This window comes from Paramormyrops kingsleyae, chromosome 18, assembly GCF_048594095.1.
Source record: "Paramormyrops kingsleyae isolate MSU_618 chromosome 18, PKINGS_0.4, whole genome shotgun sequence".
Lineage (NCBI taxonomy): Eukaryota > Metazoa > Chordata > Actinopteri > Osteoglossiformes > Mormyridae > Paramormyrops > Paramormyrops kingsleyae.
In genome coordinates this window covers 5484571-5502101 of record NC_132814.1, presented here as the reverse complement: position 1 = coordinate 5502101, position 17531 = coordinate 5484571, and the positions used below count along the sequence as shown (strand labels likewise).

General features: G+C 41.5%; 1 protein-coding gene and 1 long non-coding RNA gene across 4 annotated transcripts; both read left to right on the top strand.

Annotated features, from left to right (window-relative positions):
* The first annotated feature begins 10 nt into the window (after positions 1-10).
* Positions 11-7673, top strand: LOC111852893 (histidine N-acetyltransferase-like). 3 transcript variants are annotated; one of them, XM_023829253.2, is made up of 5 exons: positions 11-141; positions 3693-3860; positions 4347-4581; positions 5095-5319; positions 5640-7673. In XM_023829253.2, the coding sequence occupies exons 2-5, from the start codon at positions 3709-3711 to the stop codon at positions 6189-6191; spliced, it is 1164 nt and encodes a 387-aa protein (XP_023685021.1). In that variant the 5' UTR covers positions 11-141; positions 3693-3708; the 3' UTR covers positions 6192-7673. The 3 variants fall into 3 exon arrangements, with proteins under 3 accessions (XP_023685021.1, XP_023685019.1, XP_023685020.1); XM_023829251.2 differs by having other exon boundaries at positions 3693-3869; XM_023829252.2 differs by having other exon boundaries at positions 16-122; positions 3693-3869.
* Positions 7674-13621: 5948 nt separating this feature from the next.
* Positions 13622-14383, top strand: LOC140579760 (uncharacterized). Its single transcript, XR_011983625.1, has 2 exons — positions 13622-13990; positions 14171-14383. It is a non-coding gene; the product is annotated as an uncharacterized lncRNA (long non-coding RNA).
* The last annotated feature ends 3148 nt before the right edge of the window (positions 14384-17531 follow it).

Sequence of the window (17531 nt, the reverse complement as noted above, 5' to 3'; positions counted from 1 at the left end):
AAATCTATAGCCTTATATCTTGCATGACCAACTCAGTGACCCTCATTTAATTTCCATCCCATCCCGGTGGCCGGTGTCCATCGACATCCACGCTGCATAGATAGCAGCTGTCAGCTGACCGCGTGAGTTGCAAAGTGATCGGTAAGGATTTGGCACATCTGCTGGGTGTCAGACATAGCGTGAATTTCTTGTGTGGTACAGATTGCATGGTATTAATGGATAGAAATGCATTGTCTCTATATGTCGTAGCCAGAACTGGAATTTAAGATCACCCACTCGGTTGAGACGAGTAATTCAGACTGAGGGCAAGCACAAATACATTTACGGCACTTGGCAGACGCCCTGAGCCAGAACTACTTACGTAAGTGCTTAGAAGTCTCATCAATACATACATTCTGAAATACATGAACACTAGAACCCTGGCTTGTAAAAAAAATGCATGTCGTACTGCACTTTTTACTGAATTAGTCTGGCTGGCAAGTAGCAGAAATTCTTAAGTTCCACATCTGGTTGTAGAGGTCTTTTGAGAGGCACTTTTGTGTGAGAAGTGCTTAACTAAATTTAGCGGCGGTTTTGTCGCTTATGTCCGGCGCTGATTACAATTCATACACTAATTATTTTCATCACATCGCATTTCGCCATGGAAATTCCAGTCCTAAGAGAAGCCATAGTGGTCAAAATAATTATCATTTTTGTGGGTGATATACAGACAAATATAAAATTAGTTGCATGTTACAATACCTGCAAAGATTCAAAATACTGCAACTATCTTAGATTACCTGAACTGTGTTGGTAACTGTTTGTATTTAATAAGTACACTCTAAGAAAAAAGGGTAAAAAATGTACTTTTGCATGTCACTGGGGCTGTACCTTCGAGGGTCTGCCAATTGTACCCTTAGCTTTAGCTAATTGCGCCTTTTAAGGTACAGAAATGGACTCTGAGGAACATTTATGTACCATTGATCGTACACTAATGCTTTTTGTATCTTTGGGATGTTCATCAGAGTCCATTTCTGTACCTCATAAAGTTCAATTACAAGGGTACAGCCCAGTGACTTTTTTTCTGAGAGTGTAGGTTACTTAAGAGTACACATAAGAACTATACAAATGAGAGGAGGCCATTCGGCCCATCGAGCTCGCTTGGGGAGAACTTAACTAATAGCTCAGAGTTGTTAAAATCTTATCTAGCTCTGATTTAAAGGAACCCAAGGATTCAGCTTGCACTACGTTATCAGGAAGACTATTCCATACTCTGACTAGACGCTGTGTAAAGAAGTGCTTCCTTAAATCCAGTTTGAAATGTTCTCCCGCTAATTTCCACCTATGGCCATGAGTTCTTGTATTTGAACTAATGCTGAAGTAACTATTTGGTTGAACAGCATCTAAACCTGTTAGAATCTTATAGACCTGGATCATGTCCCCCCTCAGTCTCCTTTGCTTGAGGCTGAACAGATTTAGCTCAACTAACCTTTCCTTGTATGACATTCCTCTAAGACCAGTAATCATTCTTGTGGCCCTACGCTTCACCTTTTCTATGGCCGCAATGTCCTTTTTAAGATATGGTGACCAAACCTGCACACAATATTCTAGGTGAGGTCTCACCAAGGAATTGTATAATCTTAGCATTACCTCCCTTGACTTAAACTCCACACACCTGGAGATATACCCCAACATCCTATTGGCTTTTTTATTGCTTCCCTGCACTGGCGAGAATGAGACTTATTAAGGTCTAGGTCCCTGGAAGATATCTGGTTTAAACACACACACACACACACACACACACACACACACACACACACACACACACACACACACACACACACACACACACACACACACACAACCATTTAAAGGTAATTCTGTTTCTATACAGTAGGGCTGCACGATTTGGGGGAAATATCGAATCGTGATTTTTCTGATAGAAACTGAGGTTGCGATTTGATTTGCGATTTAATTTTTTTTATGTCAAGCTTCAGTTCAATATTCAGTGTGTAGTAAGTTTAAAACATATGACGCAGCATGTGATACCATCAGTATTAACTGGTCTATATTCTAATGCAAGGATGAGAATTTAAAGATGTGATGTGTCAAGTTAAATAAAATAATAGTGAAAACAATTGCAGCAAAAAGAAAAATAGCGATCTTGTAGGTAACGCTTATTACCCTCCTAATAACACTAGAACCGCCTTTTCCCACGCCAATGAACAAGCAAGAAATATACTTCGGTGTATGCAGTCCTTTTGTTTGCGCTATTGTGTTATTAGCTGCTGTTATTAACACTAATAACACTCAAAAACCCGTAATGTTCATAACGGAGTGGCTGTTCTGTCCTGAAACCGTAAAGCTGGAAGTTTTTAAACGTAGTATGCATTTTATAAAATGTTTAATAAAATTTATAAATAGAAGTCGTTTATTGGCGATTTCATGTTGGTACAGTTAACAACTGTATACGGTTATTTTCTATACAAATCAATTCAGGTGAAACAAAAAATGTACGTAAGTTTTCATGGTTGCAAATTCTTTCAGACTCTCACGCAGGAAATCTTACGGCAAATCTATAGCGATTAAAGCGATCTATTCTTTTAGTATTTATGTTAAAGCAAGACTTTTATTTTATTACTGTTGTGGGATTAATCTTTGGAAACACTTAAATTTAAAAAGCACAAAAACATATGACATAAACACGACCGTATTGTGGGTTTTACGGCTTTTTTGGAGGTCACCGACTCCGCTGCTGTGAGAATTACTGACTGTCTCGTTATTGTTTTGATGGGTTAGCGGTATACTAATGCTGTTGCCTATTAACAAAAACCAAAGGTATGATACGCTTAAGTATATTGCAGCTGGTGTTTAAAAGGAGCTCGCCGGTTCTATTGATGATAGGACCTTTCTGAAACAATCTCGGACCATGAAATAGGAAGGCAATTCACATACAGCTCAGTAGCAGAATCAGTATTTTTCCGCACCGCGAATGTAACATTTTCCTTGGATTTCAAGTGTTTGCTGTTTGTGGGCCTATACGTCTTCTTGGGCCACTTCTGATTGGTGAGCATGGCTGGCACGCGAGAAGCACGGCGCTTGCGATTGGTGAGAATGACTGTCACACAGGGAGCACTGCATGAATTTGTAAAACTATTCTCACAACAGTTTTAAACCCTGGGTCTGACGTGCTGTATAACGTATATCCTAAATCACAATTTTTGCGACTTGCTAATGGTGTTGTTTCAAATCGCGATTTCGATTTTAAATCGATAAATCGTCCAGCCCTACTATACAGGCAGACAATATTTGCAATGACACACAATGATTCTCTGAGACAGAGAGGAATGGACGTTACACACGTAGGTATTGTGAAGGATAGTATGGTGTCTTAGTAGTTATGGAAGTGTGATGAAGAGATGGACACCTTTAGTATTGTGGGTTTAAATCTGCCTCTGCTTTGGTGTAGGTGGAGTTTGCGTACTCACTTTTGCGCAAGTTTTCTCTGGGTACTCTCCACTGGCAGTCATAAAATATGCAGTTGGGTGTATCAGTGCCCTGTGATGGACTGGTGCCCAGTGCCTTGTGTTTCTTGGGACCCATATGCTGACCATAACCCTGTACTGGACGAGTGGTTACTAAAATGGATGCAGGCGTCGTGTGCCCATGCGTTTGCATGAGTACGAGCGCCCTGTCTTGTCACTCACTTGCAGTTATCCCAAGCTGCCGATGGCACATGTCCTGGGGGAGAATGCACCACCGAAGCAGTGGATGCACCGGCGTGATCACAAGAAAAGCCAGGCCCCGTTGGGCACCCGGGGGGGGGAGAAGAGCTGTGGGGGCGTAAAGAAGCTGGGCAGGGAGAAGAAGTCACTGCGAAGGTACAGAAGGTATCATCAATCATACACACACACATATGCTATTAGCATATATAGACAGTGTGCGTGTGCTGTATTCTGGAGAAGTACGGTACCAGTCTTGCCACATGCTTTCAGGGACAGGGATCTGAATCCCATCTCTACTTTTCATGCACCAATGTGGAGTTTGCATGTTTTCATTGTGTAGTGTGATTGTCTCTCACTTTCCAAATACCTGCAGTTAGGTAAACTGTTGTCTCTAAACTTCCTGTAATGTGTGCTTGTATTTGCCCTATAAAAGACTGGCATCCCATACAGGTTGTACCTCTGCCTTGTGTGATGTGCTGTCTGTGTCCCTTTGCCACCCTGTCCAGGATAAGTAGCTGGAAGACATGCTGTGATCCTTTAATTATATACATCATTTTAGTGTATAGTATGCATCTCTGAAGATACCTTATAGATTGCTGTTGTCGACCACACATGTCCCAATCCCTCCCCCCCACTCCCCAGCTGGAAGAAGGGGGTCCAGGATGTCCTCACACACTCATCTACACTCGTTGAGCTTCCTCAGACCAACCCACACTGCGATCTGCAGTTTTCACGGGCAGCTGAGGAAGACTTTGAGGAGATCCTGAGCATCAGCAAGGATATCTACGGAGGCCTGGATTACCTACCATCGCGTTATGGCGCCTGGCTGCAGGATCCCCACCGCATGGTCATCCTGGCCAGGAAGCAGGGCAAAGTGGTAAGCCTACCACAGAGACCATACATTTGTTTAGGGCCAAAATTCATAGCCTACAATCACTGGTTTTATGTCTATGCAGATGATCATACATCCTCTTTTTCCCATATTTTTCCTTTTTTTTGGGACCTAAAAATGGCTGAAATATCCAGGATTTCCCTTTGTTTCATGTTGACATTTGTTTCTACAGTCAGAATACTGTCTGTGTGCATATTTGTATTGCTTTGACGCCTCTCTTTACATCCCGCCGGTGCCCTCTTTTTTGCAAAGCAAAATATGATTTCCTTAGATCTATCTAACTTGACGCATAAGGGCTCTTTGAGGCCTACATTCTTCTGGAGGCCTACATTCTCCTCAAGACCTACATTTTGCCTCCTCCACCCCATGCCCCAGATCACTTTGCATTCAGTGCACATCCTAAATGATGGCCACATAGTGCTCTGTGGAATGCTTTTCAAGCAGGTTTTTAGACCTATGCTCTCTTCTACACGTACCTCCTCTGCCACCCACCCCCAGATTGCTCTGCAGTCGGTGTGCGTCATCGACGATGGCCAGACGGCACTGGTGGAAGGCCTGCGGGTGGCACCTCAGGAAAGGGGTAAAGGTGTGGCCAGGGTCCTGCTCAAGTTTTGCTCCCAGATGGTGAAGTCCAGGTATCCCAGCGTGAAGGTGAGCCGGCTGACACGCGATGACCCGCTGGGGCCCAGGGACCTACAAAAGTACCAGCTAATCGCCAAACAGGTGCGCAAGGTCACCTTTCTGACTGTCTTGTCTGTTAGCAAATAAACCCCTTAGCAGCCCTCCTCAGAAATGTCTATTTTTGACTGCAGGCTATTTATTATAAAATATACCTTAAATATTGCAAATACTGCTACAAATTCTTCATTCTTGGTACGATATTTGCCTTTTCCACTCCTTTTGGCTTTCTGGTCTCTCTGACTTGCACAAAAACCAATTTTACTACTTTGTGTTCCAGGCTGTCTAACAACCCTACTCAGGATAAATGGTTGGAAGACTGTTGGATGGATGCATTTTCATTTCTTCGTTCCTTCTATTTGCAGGGAATACTTTTGTTTGAGTTCCAGGCTGAGAAGCTGAGGCAGCGACTAGCTGATCTGGGGTCAGAGCTGGGGACCGTGCAGATGGACCGTCCAGTGAGACTTGAATCTGAGGAACTGCAGCGGTTGCTCCTGAATGAGGATGTTGCCCGGGACATCCTGCCTAATGGCACCATCGTGCAGGACTGGCAGCCCTTCAGGCTGTTGCCTGGAAACGTACAGATGCTGCTGCAGCGGGAGGTGGACTGGATGGCGGACGACATGCTCAGGCCTACTGTTCTAAGCTTGTGCTCAGCTCCATTCCTTGTGCCTCTCAGCCTCGGCTGCCACTGTCTCACCATTGACATCTTCGGTAGGGTGCTAGAACCGGTGCAGCAGCAGGTCCTGGCCCACCTGGAACACTCCACCCACAGCCTGACTGGCCGTGTTGTATGCCAGATGTTTCTGGCTCCACCCCTCTGGGAGCTGCTGGCCAACTTTTGCTGTGGCACGCTGGGGGCAGAGCTGGTGCAGGGCTACTCCGAACAGTATGTAGTAGAGGCTGACCTGGTGTAGTCATGGATACTGCTTTTCTCACTGCCTCACCTGGATATCTCACAAAAACCCCTGTAATATACATCCAACTGACATCAGGCCAAACAGGGGACCTTGTAAAATACTTCATTTCCTAAAGTTTTTCAAAGTCAGTCTGAAGATCCCGCTGAACCAATTTGAATCTTTTTACCTATTGAAAACCTGTCACAAAAACATGAAGCTTCATAGGAGTACCATTCCTAAGTAAAAGGGGAGCTGATGAATAATGACGCTTTTGCACTGGCATGCAGGAACCAGGCCAAACCAAACCTGTACTACGAGGAAACTCCAATTACAGGCCAGTTGCAGTGCAGTTCCAGCTCACTTTGATTTTCCACTGCAGAAGGATGTCACCAGTTGATGTAACCAGCTCAGTTTAGTCACACTTTCGGCCTGTTAGTAAGCATGGGTATGGCTCGAATGATTTTTAGTGGAAAACCATCTCTTTGTTTGGCTTAGGTAGGACTTGGTTCTTGGTGGCAGTGGAAAAGCAGCATTACAGTACTTGGAGGCGTGATCCATCATGAGATTGTACCAAACTTGTTTTCCCAACGAAAGTAGCCATTTTGGAATTCCTGACAAGCTGAGTCCTACAGCTAGCTTCGTAGTCGGTTGTCTTCTTGCTGCAACCATGATTCTAGTTGGTCATTTTCTATATTTTTGTTTAAAAATGCAGCACACATAATCTGGTCTCGGTAACACTTTACTGAAAGGCATGTTTTTAGCAACTCATAAATACATTCATAACAAATAATAATGCATTCATAAAGCATTATAAACCTTATAAATCTTTATGAAAAGACATAACACATTATAGCCAAGTTCATTATGCATTATGACTGCTTTATGAAGCTCTTGTCTATAATGCACTATAGATACCTTTATAATGCATTATAATGGTCGGTATAAGCATTAAGGATGCTTTTATACTGCATTATAAAGGTATCTATAGTGCATAATAGAGGAGAGCTTCATAAGGCAGTCATAATGCATAATAAACATGCATATAATGTGTCATGCCTTTTTATAAATATTTATACCCACGTTGATAATGCTTTTTGAATGCATTATAATGCATTATGAATGGGTTTATAAATTGCTAAAAACATGGCCTTTAGTAAAGTGCTACCCTGATCTCTTATTCTGTAATCCTGCTAATGACTTTACGAATGAGGGCTGGCTTGCAGGAGAAGAAACTGTGCAAAGAATGTGCAGGTGACCATGACACCAAGTCAAACAGTAATCAAACAAAACCAAACTCTATTCACCTGGAGGTTTGGGTTCATAAGCGTCTCCCAGCTTTCTCATAATCACCCCTTCTTCCCAGATTCAAACTAGGCCTTCCTGAGCTTCCACTCTTTGCCTATGTCTTGCCTGCTCCATGAGGAGCTTGCACTGGGTAAATGATGACATCATTGCGAATGACAAGTTAAAAATAAAATAAACATGGCGTGTGTGTAATTATTCTTGCCTCAGGTAGCGTACTCATTAAAGAGATGGACAAATGTTACTTGGGACAAAAGTATGAGGTAAGCAACTTGTCTTAGTGTGAGAGGGGGATATAGGGCTTTCAAAGGAACAAACAGGCACACTTTGGTTCGTTCAGAAGTATTTCATTAAAAGTGATACAAAATTATCATATATCATAAGCTTTTATAAGTAATGCCTTTAATCAATAAAATGCTGCAAGCTATTCACACTTGGACGTGCCATCATCACCCACCTTCACGCTTAGACTGGGGAATCCGTTTCAGTCCTGGCAGGAGACCAACACGTGATTCCCGAGAAAGTGCCCGGGTGATGTGCGCTCTATCCCACGGCCGAGCTCCGGTCAGTACTGAGTTCTTCCCCTTCCTTCATACTAAATTGGACAATGTCTAAGGCGACTGTGTGCCTGTGGGCAGAGAATGAGCTGGCCAGGCTCACCTCTCCCCTTAGGCAGTGCGCTTCTGGTCCTCTAATTCTCACCTGAGTGCAGTGAGACTTCTTGCAGCTGCAAAATATATTAGACAACGCTTTTCTTTAATCCCATGGGAAACAAGACAAGCGTCCTTGGGCAACGCTTTCCCTTCTTCCACGAAGACAACACAAGTGTCCTAGAACAAGATAAGCGTCCTGCAAACCAGTTATACAATTAATTCCAGAAAAACATGTTCCACAACTCGTCCTTGGCACAGTGATATAGGTGAATCATGGACGTATTGGAGGATGCATTAGAATCTCAGGGTGGTTAGTCCAAACACGAACAGAATCATTCAATACCTCCTTCACCTCATATGTATATTTGCTATGTGGAGTTGGAGGTGCTCTTAACTGTGAGCACTGGTGTTGAACAATCACAACTTTCCAGAATATTACAGTAATAGGAGGACAGTGAACAACTCTTATTAATTCTATGCTATGTGGGCAACGTAATCGACCACGAATTCTTTCTCTTACACAATTAAATGTAGATCTCTGTTCTTTAAAGCTAACATTTTACTGCATCCTGTCATAGTTATCTCGTCCCACATCCTGAAAACTACTGTTTGTAAGTTTCTTAAGGTTTATTACACACAAATCCCCACACATATTCTAAAGTGTACGTTATATTGCATATTTAACATTGGGACCCAAAGGTATTAAAGTTTTAAAGAGTGAGATGATGTGACAGCATGGGGCATAGTGGCCAAGAAGCTGAACATCTGACCCAGTGGTGAAATGTGCCAAGTTTCAAGGTAAATGATGTAGAACTGCCCCCATTTCCAGTGTGGCAAGGTAGAGGAAGGAAAGAGTACAACACAATGAAAGAAATCCACACAAGCTCAATAGGAAGCTAGGGTGACATGGTAGCTAAATGTCTGTACAGAGATGCTATACAAGTTATAGGGCAGATACGTCCAGGCAAATACTTCTGTCATGCTCTCAGGTATCCAGGTAGAGTCACTTTAACCACAGTCAACTGCAGTCCAAGCAGAAACATCAAGGAAATTCACAATGATGCAGGATCACTATGGCAAAATCACATCAAAATCCAGGCAAGAGAAATTTAAGAACTCCATATCAGACACCCATTATACACTCAATCAATGTGCACCTCCCACCTCATTGTTAAAAAATGGTTTTGTCAAAAGGTGATTAATTTTTTAATCCCTTACGTAAAATTACAATTTTCAAATCTTGTTCCATCACAACAAGAGCTTAATTCCAGTATCTCTAAGATTTAAATCAGACAAAATAATTCCTCCTAAGCTTAATTACAATTCCACCCCACTGCCCATTTAAAAAGAGAAAAAATTACACTCCAGGGAAAACAGAAAAAAAATTAAGCAGATATGTGGAGAGAATTAGGGGGAAAGAGGGTTTTCATTTATCTGTGTAATTTCAAAGTGTGAATGGACTGCTCTGTGGTCTACATTGGTACATGAACTGTTGAACTCTGTATGCACAACTAAAAAGGTCAGTGGCAATGATCAAAGAATGTTTAGGGGTGAAACCTTCATAACACAAGAGCAGATTGTGAGTATGTACCAGACTTGCTTGAAAGGATCATGAATTATGAGTGTCTATACAAGGTTACACAAGACTGTAAGGGGGCTTACTTTAGAGGAAGGAGAAAACAATGCAAAAACGTAAATTCTGCATGAACTGTAGACTCGGTAATCTGAAGCCTTGCTCTTTATCACTGACCCACGCAGACACTCATTAGGGGCTGACAGAAAGCTTGAGACTGTGACGAATTAGTTTTGCTATTCAGTGCCAGAGACTACAAACCCACAGCTGTTCTTTCAACATGGGGTCAAAAAGAAGTCTTGAACCTTATTTTGAGATAGTTTAAAGGCCTGATGGAAACATCGTGGTTTTCACACAAAGACCTTCTCAAGTTCACCTTGAGCTGCAACATATCCCACAATCCCATGCTGCAAAGTTAGAATTGCATAATAAAGTATCTTTACAGAGCTCACTCTTCCACAGGAGATGAAGCTCTGCAAGGGCAAAAGGTGAATGTCAAAGTGTCTTGTTTATTCTGGGCACATTGATGGAAGTGGGCTCAACTGTTGAGCCCTAAAAACTTCTCATCGCAGTTTAAATTCAGACCACAACACCAGAACATAATCACAAAAGTATCACCTCTGTTCCAGGCCCCTGCACAGCTCTGGGCTGCGTTCTTCTCTCTACCAGGCATGTGCATAATCCAGGAAAGAGAACGTCATTCGGATTAACTGTAAAAAAAAAAAAAGAGCACTACATAGGTGGTATTTTCTTTCATCGGAATGATTTTGTAAAGCCTTGTAGTAAAGTTTGATGAACATAAATAAAATAATTACTCATGATATGACATGCATTTTGGATATGTAACCATGCTGGTATCATATGAAGAGCTTATTGTCTGTTATATGTCACAGAAACCATAGTACATAAACAATGCCATTTTTTCTTGATTGCCTTCTGTCACCTATATGTCATAATCTCTCTGATATTATTTTCCATCCATGGCATTTTTCTCTTATTTGCTTTGCCTTTGTCTCATTTAACACACCTTGGTTGTTGAAGTCAAGAGTAAGTCTTTAAGCTGGAGTAGCTGAAGGTCTTCGCCCCTCAACACAAAACTATGACTATGACTTGTACCTGGCAACACAGAGGGGTCAGTATTTCCCTGCCGTTCTCCACTGACCCCAGAGTTTATTTTAGGAGGCATACTGTATAGTCCGTCACACCTCTGACAAAGGGAACAGGTGATTTCCACGCCAGCATTACAGCAGCATGTGACAAAGTGTTACACACGTGGCGAGGAGTTTTCATAAACCCACCTCTCCACTGAGGTCAAAGGTACTAGCCACCTTTCTTTGTGGGAGGGGTTTGGCAGCAGGGGCTGAGCCAGAAGGCGCCTTTTAAAGTATGAGGTCAGTATAGAGTCAGTTGGCTTTCAGCCAAGCTTCCTGGAGTTAACCTTAGGGCTTGGGGAGTGTGGGGGAGGGGGGTACTGCAGACTCACAGAAAAAAAATGAGGGATTGTCTACTTACTGAGTACTTTATTAGGAACACTACATTAGAAATGTGTAGGGTGTCCCTTTGGGCTCAAAACAGTCTCACTTGTTCATGGCACAGATTCCACAAAATGCTGGAAAAAATCATTTGAGATTCTGGTCCATGTAGACATGTCTGCATCAGCAGATTTGTCAGCTGCACATCCATGCTGTAAATCTCCTGTTCTACCAGATCCCAATGGTGTGCTATTGGATTCAGACCTGGTTACCGAGAAGGACACTGAAGATCACTGAACTCATTGTCATGTTCATGAAACCAGTTTGAGATGACTTTTGCTTTGTAATGTGCTGGATCATCATGCTGGAAGCAGACATTGGAAGATGGGTAAAATGTGGCCATGACGGGACACACATGGTCAGCAACAACCCTCAAATAGGCTGTGGAATTCAAGCGATGATCGATTGGTATTAACAGGCCCAAAGTATGCCAAGAAGACATTCCCCTCACCATTACACCACCAGCAGCCTGGGCTGCAGGCACAAGGCAGGTTGGGTCCATGGATTCATGCTACTGATGTCAAATTCTAACCCTACCATCTGTGTGCCTCATCAGAAATCGAGAATCATCAGACCAAGTTCTTCCAGTCTTCCACTGTCCAGTTTTGGCGGAGAGGAGTGGAATCTGACATGGTCTTCTGCTATTGTAGCCCATCCACCTCAAGCTTCATTATGTTGTACATTCTGAGATGCTTTTCTGCTCACCACAATTGAACAGAGTGGTCATCTGAGTTATTGCACCTATTTTTTTCATGCGGGCGTTAAATGGGTCTCAGTAAAAATAAACAATTAAATGATCTCTTGCGATAGCCATACTGACATTATAACAGCAACATTACATAACTGACACCTTTCACAATAGTTTCAATGTCAAGGTATATATCATAGGCTTGAAAAATACATAAATATTATTTTAACCATCTTGGCAATCCCGTACTATTAAAGGAGAAAGTGGAGGCTCTATGTGTACTACATAGTCAGAGCTGAAAGCCAGTGTAGGCTGTAATTAAATTATGCTTATAAGTTAACAGAAAATCAGGTGAAGCATAGTTGTTTCCAGGTGTGCTCTCTCTCACTCTCTCTTTCTCACTCTCTCTCTCAATAACGGTAAACAAAAATAACGTGACTGCTTGCTGGTTAAAACTGCTCAAAGTCATGGCCTTTTCTAACTTCCCTAACAATCTTTTCCGGTGTATCCCAGGCCTTCCTAGCAGCTCAAACCAGTGTGGTCATTCTCCTCTGACCTCTCTCGTCGATAAAGCACAGAACAGCTGCTCATTGGATGTTTTTTGCATCATTCTGAGCAGTGGCGTCGTTAGGCCTATATTAGGGGGGCTTTAGCCCTCCTAAAATGTTTTTAGCCCCCCCAAATTAATTTGTAGTTATTGGCTTAAGCCATGAATATCTTTTTATATTATATATAATATTGTATAGAGTACATACTGTAATCAATCCGAACATAACGCCGCGTCTCCTAATCCACATTGCTGGCTATGCTTTGGACCCAAGGGAAAGGGTTGCACTAAACCAGTATTTCAGCTGGTTACTCGGCACAGGTTGCAGTGGGCGGGACTTTGGAAGAGAGGTTTAAGGGGAGAACTAAGGTATATACTGAGACAACTTTTAGCTAAAGTGGAAAATTTATAAAGCTTTACAAAACTTGATTACGGGAGAAAGAAATTTTTATTTTTAAGTAGACAATACAATAACATTATACTGAACACGTTTGGCAAAACAGATCAATAACATTATGTAACAAAACTTTTACTTTTTCTTGTTCCTGGGCAAAAAGTGTTATTTCCCAATTGATTATGCCTAAAGTAAATGAAAAAGACCCCTTTTTCTGTTCAAACTTTGCTTTTGTGACCTGGGTAATGACATTTTAAAATGCACCCATTTTTCCGAACATTCCAGGTCAGTTCCATGCTATGGAAATGGGCAAACAACAAAAATCCTTTACAGTGTTGCATGAGCACCAGAAAGTTTCAAAGGATTTTTTTGTTTGCCCATGTCCCTCCATACAATGCTGAGTAACTGATAGAGAATTGTCTAGAACTTACAAGAATATTTAAGAACTTTTCAGAATTTTCTAGAACTTTCCATAGTGATACATGTACAGGGGCTCACCACTCTCCAGTTCGGTGTAGTTCTAGCTGCCTAGGTGAACACACAGACTTATTTGCATTTATCAGAGAAGGCATCAAGAGGCTGCAGGCATTCTCCAGACACATTCTGCTGTGTATATGGCCAATTTAACAGGACAAGAGCGAAAAAGTACTCTGTGACAGCATCTGTTAAAATGTGTGAAGCCTACATGGCATATTTTGGCGTGCCATTCAGGGATCAAGATAAACTTTGGGCGCCTCATTTCACCTGTGAGCACTGCATAAAAAAACTAGAAGATAAGATGGACAATTTTTGCTTGCTTGAATAGTGTCACGAGTGTGCAGAACGGATGACGCGGATGCAGGAGTCAGGGGTTAACAAAAGGGGTTTATTCAAAGAAACAGAAGAGAAAGGGAAACGCTGGGGATCAGAAGGGACCAAGGGGAGAGGCTACGACCACAACTAATCTTCAGTGACAGGGATCACAAGACCAGAAGCACTTAAAAACAGGACCAACAAGGCAGCACAACAAGAGGCAGTAGAAGTGAATTGCAGAAAGTCAGCAATGAGAGATAAGAGTAATATGACAAAAGTGCGACTTATGAGACCCCTAGGGGCGGAGTCAGGAGGATCGGCAGGGTGTGACAAATAGTAAGATTTTATATTACAGAAATTTTAGACCCTTTAAAATTGAAATATTTTTTTAATTTATTTTTTTATTCCAACAGGATAGAAAAAACATCATAAGATATTTTGCAGGAACCTCTTGCACAATTGTTGTGGATGAAATAAATGTATTCTTCATAACAATTTTATTTTGCTCTTTTGCAGGACGGTACAGGGGGGAAAAGAGAACCAAGAAGCCATTCCAAGAATTTGGTGGGAACCAACTGACCACTCAAGCAATTGCTACTTATGCATGGAGGACCCTTCCAAATGTGGGGCTGCCAAGAATGCATCTGATATCATGTATCCGTGCCACAAGTGCCACAAATAAATCTTGATTTATATGCTGTTTAATAAAATTCCTGATGGCTAATATTATTATTTCAAAGTTTAATTATCATTAAAACGCGGTTGATTACTGCGCTTGGGAAAAACTCACGTTAAACACTGTCAAACATCAACCAAAATTTGCAACAGTCTCCCAGATGCCGGTGTGCAGGTGCAGCATTCATCGGGGGTTTCTTTTGACTCATGGGAGTTTTACTTACGCAAAAATGTTCTGAGCGCAGAAGGAAAAATGATTGGTTCAGAGAAATAACCAATCACACTTTAGAGGAGGTGGTTCCAAGCAACTAGATGAGACAGGACTAACCAATCAGATGTTTATGTCAAAATGGTATTGATTGACTTTAATGCCTCCCGGATCTGTGCCTGTTGTATGTGGAAGGATGTTTGGATTTTATACCAGTGTTATTGTTCTGTTGGGGATCATGTTATGTGGTGGTTCACCAGTTCAAAGAACAAGGATTTACCTGTTTTTGCAGTGTAAGTAAGATGGAAGCAGATTTGTGAGTTTGGGAGGGCCAAAAATAAAATAAAAAAAATAAAACGTGTGCTAATGAAAAAACTTATTTTTGTACATACATACATGCAACTGTAAATGTGATATTGCAACCTATGAATCGATTATTTTATGAAAAAATGCTTTTTAAATATTTTTTTAATCCTGTACCATTACAAGAAACAAAATGGCTATTGAGAATTATTTTTAAGTATATTGCAGCACAGTATATGGAAAATTCAGAACGTCACATACATTAAAATTGTAATATGTGTATTATGTTGTCATATCAAATGTACCGCAAACACAACGCTTACACATGGCAAGATTACTGGAAACACATATCTGCTGTGCTAAAAAATCTTGGACAGACATTTATGAGCTGTTTAAAAACATTTTCTCAGGGAAGTTTGCCATCACCCCCCAGTAAAGACTCAGCCCCTCTATCCATTCATCTCTAACTAACTATACCCCTGATTCTGTGTAAACTCTAGAGACTGCTGTGTGTAAAAATCCCAGGAGATCAGCACTTACAGAAACACATTACTCAAACCAGCCCATCTGACACCAACACACGAATAGTCGTGCCACGCTCATAATCACTGAGACCACATTTTTCCTCATTCTGATGTTTGATGTGAGCATTAACTGAAGCTCCTGACCCGTATCTGCATGATTTTATGCATTGCTGCCAAATGATTAGCTGATTATATAATTGTATGACTAAGAAGGTGTAGAGGTGATCCTAATTAATATCTCAGTAAGATATTGTGGATATTGACATGCCCAACAGTTGTGGGGGGGAGGGGGGGTGTTGGCTAGGGTGCTGATGTGAATATTTTTTGCCAGCAGAATGCTGGAGGACTGATCTGACCCTCTTCCCTTTTGTGCCCATACGGGTGACTCTGCCTGGGAGTAGTTTGTGTCCTTATAATTATGTAAATTTAAGTTGCTAGCTTAAAAAAACAATATTTTGATGTTAGAATTATCAAAAAGAAGTCATTCATATTCAAAGAATGAATATTTTAGTTTGTATCCACACTTCCATAATGCATACCAGAGATGGAAAACCTTGGCGACAAAGGGAATGTAAGCAGAACGTTTGCTATGTTTAGTCAATGGAAAAGGGTTAAAGGTCAGTGCAGAGGCAGCTGACCAGTCGAACCATAAGTGCATGCCTCTGTGCTTGCTAATTCTGTTAGCAATGTCATTGGAGACAGTTATTTTATATACCCTGATAGATGTTTTTCACTTGGCCTCAGCCCATAAATATTTTTAGACATTTTGGTGTGTCATGTCGCAGTTTAACACACTGTTTATTGAAAGAAATCTGGACGTCGGGATCAATATTACATATGAGTTCAAATAAGATTAGTTTTGGGAAATCTTCATGTTTTTGTTTTTTATTACACTACGCTACACTACCCTCTAGTGGTTATGTACGATTTCTGCAGCTGTGTCGAACATGTAGAGTACAAAATATAATTTTGAAATACTATTAAACATATTAATATAATTTAAAAATAGTACTGACGTGAAATATGACACACATACAGATATATGAACATATACTCTTTTAGGCCTTGTCATTCTTTCTACCCTGTTCCCTCCGTAATGAAGCGCGCAGGAGTTGCATGCAGTTAGCACGTGTATTTCTGTATGCGTCTTCGATGTATATTTAACTCCATAAATAAATGACACTGAGTTGAGTCATGAGATCAGAATCGGAAGCCTTACTTCTAGAGCAAAGGTAAAGAGACAAGAGACAAAGCTGACAGGAAGAGCAGCCGGGGTATGTAGGGCCTTATGTAGCTATCATGTTAATGTATTCAGTTTATTATATTGTAGCGCCGGCGAGATGGCCAGTAACAGCGCAGGAGTATGCTGGGGAAATTGTAAATGGCCTCTGTTTGTGATATTGGTGATACTTGTTGTGGTCCCGATTGTTGCGTGTGCCCTTGCCCGTGTCTTCCGTCAACCTTGTCCGATTCTTGTTTGTCTTTAGCCAGTGTTTAAATTCCCCACCGTGGGGTTATTCCACGAAGCAGGGTTAAAGGAAAGACTCGCTTATTTCGATAAATCTGTTTTATTTAAGTGAGAGTTCCGTTCCATCGATGTGTCTTAAATGAATCCCCGCTGAGTTACCATGGTAATTTACACCTGCGAACAAGTCTGCTCCGGACCAGGGGAGCGTTTCTCGAACAACGACGGAAGTTAGCATCGTACTACGTAAGTCCGCAGTATCGTTACCTATGTAGTTTGAACTATATGGTTTCGGGAAACACCTGCGTCGTACTTACATAGCTCGAACGACGGAAGTTGCTAAAGTAGTTAGCAACGATGGTTTCGAGAAACGCACCCCAGGACAGGTTAACGCTTAGTTAAGCGTTGTCTCAAAGAACGTCCGACGTGTGGGAACAGATTCCCAAAAGATTGTTCCCTCGGGCGAAATTCCGCAATCTTACTACTCATGTCATGTAATTTGATGAATTATGTGTCCTCATCTGACATAATATTTGACATTATCTTATTTAATTATGTAGTTAATCTGTAAGGTGTTCCAAAATGACATGATTTTGTTTGAGTTAGCGGGAGAGTGAGTCTTGTATATACGTATATAAAAAAATGGAACCCTGTAGTCAGTGCTGTGAGTAAAAGCAAGACGAGAAAGCAGAGAATAAAACC